This window comes from Bombyx mandarina, chromosome 20 (genome assembly GCF_030267445.1).
Source record: "Bombyx mandarina strain Sakado chromosome 20, ASM3026744v2".
In the NCBI taxonomy this organism is placed as follows: Eukaryota; Metazoa; Arthropoda; class Insecta; order Lepidoptera; family Bombycidae; genus Bombyx; species Bombyx mandarina.
Genome location: NC_143226.1, coordinates 27,026 through 38,770, shown reverse-complemented (window position 1 = coordinate 38,770; position 11,745 = coordinate 27,026). Strand labels below are relative to the sequence as shown.

At 35.1% G+C, this 11,745-nt stretch overlaps 1 protein-coding gene across 4 annotated transcripts; it reads left to right on the top strand.

The window, feature by feature from the left end:
- Positions 1-424: 424 nt before the first annotated feature.
- MrgBP (MRG/MORF4L binding protein) lies at positions 425-8,318 on the top strand. 4 transcript variants are annotated; one of them, XM_028184698.2, is made up of 5 exons: positions 426-884; positions 2,793-2,876; positions 3,878-3,985; positions 5,512-5,640; positions 6,418-8,318. In XM_028184698.2, the coding sequence occupies exons 1-5, from the start codon at positions 533-535 to the stop codon at positions 6,525-6,527; spliced, it is 783 nt and encodes a 260-aa protein (XP_028040499.2). In that variant the 5' UTR covers positions 426-532; the 3' UTR covers positions 6,528-8,318. The 4 variants fall into 4 exon arrangements, with proteins under 4 accessions (XP_028040501.2, XP_028040499.2, XP_028040500.2 ...); XM_028184699.2 differs by having other exon boundaries at positions 427-884; positions 5,512-5,628; XM_028184700.2 differs by lacking the exon at positions 2,793-2,876 and having other exon boundaries at positions 425-884.
- The last annotated feature ends 3,427 nt before the right edge of the window (positions 8,319-11,745 follow it).

Here is an 11,745-nt window from a genome sequence, read left to right as displayed (position 1 = left end):
TTTTTTGGAAGTCAGCAAAATTAAATGTAGAATACTTACGTATTTAAGAAATTATCACGTTATATCACTTTTACTTTTCTACCGAAATTCAAAAATGTTTTCTATTAGTATTTAATCGAAATAATTCTGATTGACTCAGTTGTGCTGAGGGTCGTGGGTTCGATTCCTACATCGCGCAAAAATATTGTGTGATGAACAGGTTTGTTCATTATCTAGCTATGTATAGATTTAAACATATTTAAGTATGTTTATCAGTTTCTGGTACCCATGACACAGGAAATTCTAAATTGAGACCAAATAACCGTGCGTGATCTGTTCCCAGTTATAATTTTTATTTAATCAACTTTGGTCCAAATGATATACTTTATGGGATATAGTCCCGTTGCCTATTCAATGGACGAAATAGACATCTAAAGTCTATAGTAAGTGTATTATCTATGAAAAAGAGTTCACCGAACAAAACAAATAAAAATTATGTTACTTGAAAATAAAATGAATAACATACTTTCATAACCAAATCAATTAATTAAAAATGGTCTCTAGTGAAGAAGAAGCGGAAACAAAGCAGGACGACGCTTTAAAATGGGACGTAGATATGGAGATACAATTATTTTACGCTATGGCCAACCATAAACCAGTTGGTATAAACAAACACTTCCAAATGGCCTGTATATGGGAGAAATTATCGAATTCAGTTACCAAAGAGATATCAACCCAAGATATATGGAAACACTTAGGCAGTTTATATGATTTTACGATGTTAGATGAAGCCGAACCTATACCGTTTCCCAATCATGAAATTACGTTCTGTTTGCCCGAAAATGAATTTGGCGCCTTAATGAAACAGAAATCGAAGGAGGTTTTGGTTAGTGAAGAAACTGAAGGTAAATCGTTTTTTGTTCATATATTCATCCTAAATTAAATATGCTGTACAATAATGTAAAAAATGAGAGACTTAAATAAGGCCACTGTAAAGCTTCTATTTTATTTTATTTCACAAAATAAAGTTAAAAACTCTTTAAATACTACTTGATGAATGAATCGCCTTCTCAAGATTTTTCCAATGATTAACTGTAATAGAAATTATTAAATTTTAACATATGAGCTTGCTTTAATATTAACTATTTATGTAAAAGGTTAATAATGCTCCAAATGTATCCCCTATAGCTTTTGCTCGCTGCTTGCTTACTAAATACTAATGATAGTAGAGAATTAGTATATTAGTATATGTCTGTTAAAATAATGTCTCTCTCTCTTCGATCGGTTCCTCACTGCTGAGGATCGTGACTCCGTCCGATTTCGTCAACCAACTGTCTCCATCGATCCCGCCCTGCAGCCCGGTGGAGTGCGTCGCTGATAGGTATTCCCAGTTCCTCCGCTATTTGGTCCGACCATCGTTTGGGACCTCTACCCCTAGGCCTTTTTCCCTCTATTTTACCGGTCACCACAAGGCGTTCCAAATTGCTGGTATCCATACGTGCAATATGACCAAAATACCGCAATATTCTTTGTAGGCAGATTGTGGATAGACGATGAATCTTTTCTATTTTTAACTGCCTGAGAATAGATATGTTGGTGCGGCGGGCCGTCCATGGTATTCGTAGCATACGTCGCCAGCACCACATCTCAAAAGCGTCGATTCTCTGCCTATCTGCGGCTTTGAGTGTCCACGTCTCTGCACTATATAGAGCAATGGAGAAGACAAGGGTGCGGACCAGACGTATTTTAGTTCGGTGGGTAATATTACGGTCTCTCCAGATTTTGCTCAGTTGGGTCAATGCAGATTTTGCCATGCCAGTCCGTCTCCGTATTTCCGGTTCGCTACTTCCTTTGTTGGTAATCAGTGAGCCAAGGTATGGGAACTGGGTTACGGTTTCGTAGTCATGTAGGAGATTGTTGCGTTGGATAGCTTTGAAACGGTCAATAATCATTAGCTTGGTCTTGGATTTATTAATAGCAAGCCCCATTTCCATACTGACAGTTTCCAGTTTGTGAAGTAGCTCCGCCATTTCATTTTCCGATGAAGCGAAGAGGGTGGTATCGTCCGCGTACCTGAGATTCGATATCTTTACTCCGCCTATCTTTATGCCACCTTCCCAACCATCTAAAGTTTGTCGCATTATGTGTTCTCCATAGATATTAAAAAGGATGGGAGATATCACGCATCCTTGGCGAACACCCTTATGGAATTTGAAACGGCCTGATGTTAAATCTCCTACAGTCACAGTGCCATATCCTGACTCATACAGCTTGCGAACCAGCATTACGAGGTGGTCCGGTACACCTGTCTCGGAAAGAACTTTCCACAGTCTCTCCCACTTAACGCAGTCGAAGGCCTTTTGGTAATCCACAAAACACATGAAAGTAGGAGTGTTATATTCATAGCACCTTTCCACTATAAGTCGAAGGTTCAGGATTTGCTCTCTGGTGCCCCTCCCCTTCACAAAACCGGCTTGTTCCTGGGGTATTTGCCAGTCCAGGTAAGATCTTAGTCTCGCGTTGATGATGTAAAGCAGGATTTTACTGGCATGGGATATCAGTGCAATGGTTCTGTAGTTATTACAGTTCAGTTAGTACAGTTAGTTCAGTTAGTTAGTACAGTTAAAATAATGTAAATCTATGAAATTATTTACAATAAATATGTAAAGTAGCTTCAAATCAAAATTCGACTCCCAAAATGTTGATAGAAATATCACATTGATAATATTTTACTTTTGTGCTGTGAAGAACTATAGGTACTAAATAAAGATAAATCTAACTTTACTCTTCAATTTCGAAAACAACTTCAGCAGATAAAGATGGACGAAGCCCTTCTCCTAAATCAACTCCGAGAAGCAACTCTAAAGGGACTGCTTCTAAAGACAATATGTCTAAAGGTAGAAAACTTTATAGTTTAATAATGCAGTAAACATTCATTGAATGTTAGTTATAATTAAGCAATGTTTATTTTAAATTCTTGCCTACTTTACTTTACTTTACTTACTACTTTTACTGGTGGTAGGACCTCTTGTGAGTCCGCACGGGTAGGTACCACCGCCCTGCCTATTTCTGCCGTGAAGCAGTAATGCGTTTCGGTTTGAAGGGTGGGGCAGCCGTTGTAACTATACTGAGACCTTACAACTTATATCTCAAGGTGGGTGGCGCATTTACGTTGTAGATGTCTATGGGCTCCAGTAACCACTTAACAACAGGTGGGCTGTGAGCTCGTCCACCCATCTAAGCAAAAAAAAAAAAAAAATACTTCTGCAATAAATCAGTCATACTGTTCGGGAGAGTGGAATAAGCATTTTATAATAAATATACAACCCCTTGTTTCAAGGTATTTAACTCACCATGATGTGAATAGGCCCTTAAGTAAAAAAAAACCTATACCTCTTACTTATAAAACACAATGACAGTTGCGTTTAAATCTTAATAACAGTATATATGATTGTATCAACTTTTACAAAAACCACCATTAATGATTTATTAAAAAATGTTAAGACGTTGGGAGTATTTGTTTCGAGTCATACAACTATGTCCTATTTTTTTGAATAATATGTCTAAACCATTTAGCGATAAAAAATAACCAAATAGTTTAAATGAAAGCTAATAAATTAAAATTAAGTACTTGATCAATGTAGTGAACCTATAAGTGCTAAACAAAAATGGAACTATATACGCTTCACATCGCATTGACATTATTAACATTGAACCACAAAAATAACCAAGGCAACTGCAAACTAACTTACAGATTATATAAATTTGCTTATACGTACCTGCTTTTATGTGATAATTAATATAGTAGAATACGGTCATTTTATTCAAAATTTATAATGTAAAAGAAATCTTAAAACAATTTGTAATAATTTTGACTATATTCTAAATATAAAAACAGGTACTCGGAAGGACAGCATCAGCGCTCTTGCAACGAAAACACGTAAAGAAAGCGGCAGCTCACACGCTTCGACAGATACGCCGAGTATTAAGTCTGAAAAAGAATATGGTGAGTTTTCTAAACATTCCAATTTCAGACATTTTGTTTGATTGAAGGTTCCCATGAAACAAAAGCAGGACACCAATAAATAAATAAATCCAAAAGGAAATTTATTTTGTTATAAGGGTTATTAATCGATTTCCACAGTGTGTTTCCAGAGATTTATTTTGCCACATATCAAACAGCTTTCAAGCTTACTAAAGTTGTAACAATTATGCTTCATTAGCAGCGAACACTTATAAAAGTACTTAAATATCAGAAAATGTAAGAAAATCACTGTGAAATTTCAATTAATTCTAACTACCATTTTAACGGCCGTCTGGTGTAGTGGTAAGTGACATGGTCACTACACAAGGGGGTCGCGGGTTCGAATCCCGCCAAGGGGAGATATTTGTATGATAAATATAAATGTCTTTTCCAGGGTTATGGATGTATATTAAATATATGTATGTGTATAATAAAAATCTTACATTTATTTCCGTTATCTGGTACCTGTAACACAAGTTCTTTACGAACTTATCACGGAACCAGTTAACGTGGCGTGATTGTTAGTAAATATTTATTTATTATTTATTATTTATTGGGACGTATTTCATTTTATTGAATTTCATGCTCAATTATTACAATTGCAGATAATCCACTTCATTTAAGTGCGCTCTATTTATTTATTTATTCATTTTACAGGTATACAATAATATTAAAAAAAAACAGTCATGAATATTTTACAAATTTTACTCTGGCAACAATGGCATTACAAGCCGATTGCCATATTAATGATAGGCGGAGGGGGTACGATTCATCTGCATTTTGTAATATTTGCTGGGCAATTTTGAAAAATAAGTCTTGCTATACCCTAGAACGCCAAGTGGGACTGTGCACGTCTGTGTCTTCTAACTTTAGACTTCAAGTGTGTAGAGCAGTTGCATCTGAAGTTGAAATTTCGGTGCCCAAAAAAACATTAAATTAAAAAAAACTATCTATGTACTACCAACTTTTTACTCCTTATGTATCTTCGACACAAAAAGTTTTCGTAACTTGAAAAAAAAAGGGTGCGTGTACTTACGCGCGTAAGAAGTTATACTTTATTTTTATTACATTTATTTCTTTTTTTTCCAATATTAAATAATTAATAATAAATATTTAACGTTAATAATTTAATAATATTTAGTATGAATTATATTAAATAATAATGTTGTCATTTATATTACTAAAAAATGAATACTAATAACACTTTTTTTTATGAGTGTACATGCGCGAAAGTTCACGGGCGGCTATATTCAGACTCGCCAAGTTACGTCGGTCGCATTGTAATGAGCGATTTAGTGGGCAACTTCACTCTGTTAATTTTGTGTCACGGTGCGCGCGCATCGTAAAGTTTCACTCTCGTCAATTTTTCCTAACGCGCCTAAAGAAGTATAACTTCAAAAATCTTTAATGACAATTTTATATAGAATTCAGATTAATTTACGTATCCAATAGCTGCTGCTACTTAAACAAAGGTAGTTAATGAAGGTGTCCTCTCATTAAACTTTCAGATAGGAGAAGAGATTCACGGGATTCGAATGCGTCCGGCCCAAGGGATGGTTCGTCCGGCAGAAAGTCTACCTCACACAAGGATAAAACGCCCAAATCTAAAATCAGCTCTATTACTGGTCAGTCGAAAGGTTCTAAAATTATGTTATATATACCTTTAAACGAGCAATTCTTGTATATATATATATATATATATAATCTGAATCTCGGAAACGGCTCCAACGATGAAATTTAGTATACAAGGGATTACGGGGGCGATAAATCCATCTAGCTACGATTTATTTTTAGAAAATGTTGTTTTATTCTTGTTTTTAATAATCAACTCTTCCCGACATCTATTGGCGAATAATAATACTATTTTTCTTAATTGAGGGCAACTAATCGCTTTAAAGACACAACAAGATGGCGTTATAAAAAAAAACCGGTCATCGTCTAGTAATAATTCAATTCTAGTAATAATCAATAATTCAACGGTTTATAGGTGGTAGGAGCTCTTGTGAGTCCGCACGGGTAGGTACCACCACCCCGCCTGTTTCTGCCGTGAAGTAGTAATGCGTTTCGGTTTGAAGGTTAGGGCAGCCGTTGTAACTATACTAAGACCTTAGAACTTACATCTCAAGGTGGGTGGCGGCATTTACTTTGTAGATGTCTATGGGCTCCAGTAACCACTTAACATTGTAAAATTGCTGTAACATGTCATAGTGTGTTATAAGATATTGCTGTGCATGCCTGTAACTGGCTTAAATACCAGTACTTAATTTTATACATGTTAATTTTAAGCTTGAATGTTTTTTGTGTATTGCTGTTGGTGTGTCTAAATAAATAAACACCGGGTGGGCCGTGAGCTCGTCCACCCATCTAAGCAAAAAAAAAACTTATGCTAAGACAGTCGTGTAATTTGTTTACAGTCTGGGATTCCCCTCAATTAGACGAAGAGACCGTTTCCAGACGAGGACGTCGCCGCGCTAACACATCGACGCCACCTTCAACGACGCCGGCCAAACGTCGCCGCACTTGACACAAGCTCACACATACATACCATCATTTCTTCTGATACACAACCCGGTCAAAAGGCAATCGGAAACAACCCGGTCAAAAGGCAATCGGAAATAACCAGGTCAAAGGGGACTTAACGCGGGTGCCGTAGTCTGCCTAGTCTAGTAGTCTGCCTAGGTTATTTTTAAAACCAACTAACAATTAATAAAACAATTTAAACAAACCAACATTACATAAATGGTGACGGATACTCATCATCGCAATTTTTCTATACTAATATTATAAAGAGGAAAGATTTGTTTGTTTGTTTGTTTCGAATAGACTCCGAAACTACTGGACCGATTTGAAAAATTCTTTTTCCATTAGAAGCCGACATTGTCCCTGATGAACATAGGCTACTTTATTTTTTTATTTTTTTGGTTTCATGTGTGTTTTAATGTTTCCGAAGCGAAGCGAGGGCGGGTCGCTAGTTTTTTAATAAAATTGTTATCGGTTCCATTCTGTTGTTGGAAATGATTTCTAACATAACAATAGACAATTGGAGACCAATAACCAAACGATCGCTATTTTTGTGTAATATGATGTATATTTTTAAGCAAACACTCAAATCTAATATTAAAAAATTTTTTGTACCAATAACAACGCATCCTGTCATCTGTGACTTATTTATTGGGTCAGTATATTAACAGGGTCATTGGGGAGGGCTTAACAAAGGCAGGCCGGTTACAGAAATCGGCATGAAATGTATAATGCATTCGATGGATATCTCGTATCGTGTCTTAGCCACGAATGACGTCATACGTAATGAAATTCTGTTCAACCGCGTTTCGATGAAAAAAATAAATAGTACATTGTGCACCAAGGGAGAAAATTTGGACATTGGACATTTCCTCCCGCGGTGCACATACTATTTTATCTCCTACCAGGCCGAAAGTTCGTGGAGTACCGAGCCGGGGTCCGGGGGCGAAGCCCTGGCCGGGGGTAGGGGGAGAGCGGAGCCCCCGTACTCATAAAAAAAACAATTTATCTGTTTTTTAATTTTTAAATAAACTAATTGAATAAGAACTGTCTGATGAACTCATATTTGTTTAATAATTCATTATTAAATTTTATTGCCTTTTGTTTATTTCACTTTACATTAAACACAATATTGCAAATTAGACACTAACGCGCGTAGGTAGGAGAAAAAATCTATTAACAAAATAATTGGTCAACTACAGATCGTGAAAACAAGAAAAAGGCAAAATAAGGAAGAATGTCGATATCATCGCGCTTTTTGAAAAAATTGATGCTTTTGAAGTCGACATCAAAGCATCAAAGGTACATACATAGTTGGTTAGCGGCAAGTCGTAATTTATAGTTGTCCTACCTCACGAAGTCGTATAGGTTTTTGTTGTGGTTATGACTTGTATGAATAAGCTTGTCCATCCGTATCCACCACAATGCGTGTATTCAGTGAGCAACCTTATTATCTTAATAATAATTAAAATGAACTATAAGCTACTAGAACATTCGATATGATGTTTTTGAACTAGTATTAGATATTGATTAGTCTAAAACTATTATTATAAGGACACATGAAATCTGATAAAATAATAATAAGATATAAATATATTTTTGGAATACTTACTACATTAAAATACTTAGCGCGTAAAACAGTTTCCTTTGAAAATTTCAATTCTAATCACACCGTTGTATCTTGCAACTTAAATATTAAATCTATGTCATATATTTACAATAGAATTTAATTCTTGGATAGAATGAAGAAAACCGTACGACATAAAACTGATTAGAATAAAATGTAATAATAATATTACCCTTTTTTTAAACACCAGTGTGCTTAGTGCGATTTTCTTAACGTTCTCTATAGCGTAAAAGCTTAGACAATTTTGTATGCAGTTGGAACAGCGCCCCTAGCGGCAAACGTACGTAAACGATCCCATTCCATACAAATATGAGTTAACTTTTACGCTATCGAGAACGTTAAAAAACTCGCACTAAGCACACAGAATTCTAATTGTCCTACTCTCAAACTTGAACGCGTGATTGCTTCGCTGGGTTCGTTACAACGGTACAAATGTTTGATGTGCAATTGCAATAATGTAGGTTTCCAAATTTTTATACTGTAAATTTACAAAAAAAAAAAAGAAAAGTATGTGTACAGAATTGTCTCTTTTGAATTCTGTAGAATGAGAAAAGTGAACCTATGTCTTAAGACTACTTTATTTTCTTAATTTAGTGTCTCTTTTCGTTTAAATTTGTGTTAATGATTATGTATAAATAAAATTTGTACAAGTTTGGATAACTGGAACAACATCACTGGACTGGTACCTTAAGGCTCCTCTTCACGATCGGCCATGATGAGCCAACAAATGATCGTTCCTCATCGCCGCCATGATCGAGCAACTCTCCTCACAATCGTGAACGCTCCTTTACTGACCGTCTACTGATATGTTAAGACGTCCAGGTAATCGAGGCAAAATATGCTAGCTCATATAATAATTATCAGTAGGCAGCGGCTTGGCTCTGCTCCTAGCATTGCTGAAGTCCATGGGCGACGGTAACCGCTCACCATCAGGTGGGCCGTATGCTCGTCTGTCTACAAGGGCAATAAAAACAAGTTTTCACGATTATTTTTTCGCGCACCTTAACTAAATGACTATATGAGCTAACTAAAAATATTGCCGCAGCCACGATCTCCTCGATTTCCATCATCGATACTTAGACGTCTTAACATATCAGTAGACAGTCAGTAAATGAACGTTCACGATTGTGTGGAGAGTTGCCCGATCATGGCGACGATGATGGACGACCATTTGTTGGCCCATCATGGCCGATTGTGAAGAGGAGCCATGAACACGCACACGATCATGGACCATCATTCCTTTGATCTACTGACACAACGCCAAATGCGCACGATCATACGCCATGATGGCCGATCATAGACATTTATGCCCTCTACACTGTCGTGAGCATGGAGTTAATAAGTACCTACAATTGGAGTGCTGTCTAATGCCGAGAAATCGGTCTCGAAAGAGAATACTTTTTGGTCGCGGTGTCCTTGTCTAATGTGGTGACCATATAAAATTTATTTATAGGACAAAATTATACACATGCATCAGTTTTGAATTTACCTTAAGTAATTCTGTGTAACCCTATGTAAATACAAAACACGTGCTTGCAACGTTTTATTTATGTAAATTCAATTCTAAACATTGCTTCGTCGTCATGGTGCCTTTTTTCGATGGTTTTTTTTGGAAGTTGCTACGTTGTCGAAAATCTAGCACTGAGTTTTATTACAAACATCATTACCTCAGTTCTATTACTTAAACTGCCTCAAACTCATGTTTAACGTCCGAATACTCAACCGCGACTTAAATATTATGTTGAACTTAATTACGCAATTCCTACTTTAGTGTACTGGCTAAGTGGGCCGTGGAAATTAATATTTGACACACTGAGTCTGCGCGTATCGGGTGCTCTTTTCCTACATTCACATCTTCAATTGATTTAAAATTACTTGTATTTTTACTTCTGTGCTATTTTCATGACACGTGTATATTAAGTCTACTAGTTACATTTTAAGAAATAAAACACAATGGGTAATAAAATGAAATGAACTGAAATTCATTTATTTGATATATGTAGACAATTAAATAACTCTTAAATGACAAGTCAATACAGATAACACAATACACATAGTACTTGATCTCTATTTACAAAATATTGGTTATATTATTATTATTAAGTTCAGTTAATTTTCTGTAGTCTTATAATATAACATTTCCCCTATTTTATGTAAATTCTTTTTTTTCAACGAAATACATAATTTATTTTAATCAATATCTAAGTGGACCATGAGTATCATTAAAATTTCGCAATTTAAATTTCAATTCAATTAAAAATCGCCATTTTTCTTTAATAAATCTAAAATCGACTTTATATTTACAATCACTATTTCGCGACTTTTAAGTTTTTGTTTCAATACCTTAACAACTTGTCGTAATTTTGCTTTTCTCGGGGTATTTTTTATTTCTTGCGTTTGAGTACTTGATTCTTCTTGTTTGACCTTTTTAAAGGACATTTTCCAGAAATTCCAACGTCATATTTACTAGAAGATCCTCCTCGTTCGCTTAACGTCAGGCAAATGATATACATGCTTGCGTGCGACGCTATTCAATACAATAAAAAAAGTTCAAGAAATACCACGTGATGGCTCTTATAATCTGAAAAATACATTGCAAAATTATAGTTTTCACGACTGTTTTTTCAAATTTAGTATATGACATAGATTAAGTACAATTTACAAGACAAATGGTATTAAATATTATAATGAGAAAAAATATCTCACATTTTAAAAATATCTGCTCACACTAGTAAAAATTTATCAATGAATCTGACATATGGAAGGATATTCCACAAACTGGAGAGGATTCTCGCTTAAAACCACTTACATTAAAAGTGTTCACCATGATTACACGGAAACTTTCACGATTTTCGAAAAAAAACAAGCCACAAGCTGTATCAGTGCCATTTTAACTTCGCACTACAAACGTAAATAGACGCCATTTTTCTTTTAATCCATTCATAGCTCTTTTTCGGTGATGCCAACAATTAATTGTTGGCATCACCTAGCCTAGAGCCACCAGAGCTATGAAAAAGATTAATCTGGCTTCCCACCAAATTCAACATGAAAACCATCAGAAATCTACGTACCTACCATTAAATTTTCCATTACACAGAGTTCTTATTAATATAGAACAATATTTATTTTGTTAATGAGCTTTATTAATATATGATGTTCTATTAAAAATCAATATATATCATATAATCAATACTTCTTATATGATGTCATCATCAGAAACTAATTTCACCATAACTTTGTACATTTATTTTGAACCAATTTAATTTTTGACGTTGATGGAAATTCTAAATTGTCGCAACATTTTCTAGTTAAGTTTAAGTCACATCGTTTAAATAATATGTATTTAGATATATTATTGTCATAAAATGTTTAAAATCCTGTAAAGTGGATTGATTTTAACCTTTTCAATAATTTTCAACAACGCCTAAGCTACTAAAAAATCCACTAACCACTAAAAGCCATTTTTGATAACTAAGACGGGGGTCCAAATTCCGAGATTTTATGGAAAATCCTCTAAGCTAGCAACACTGCTTTTTGTTTGTAAAATGTGCGAGAGGGACACCACCACTTAATAATCATTCTCTTTTCAGACCGT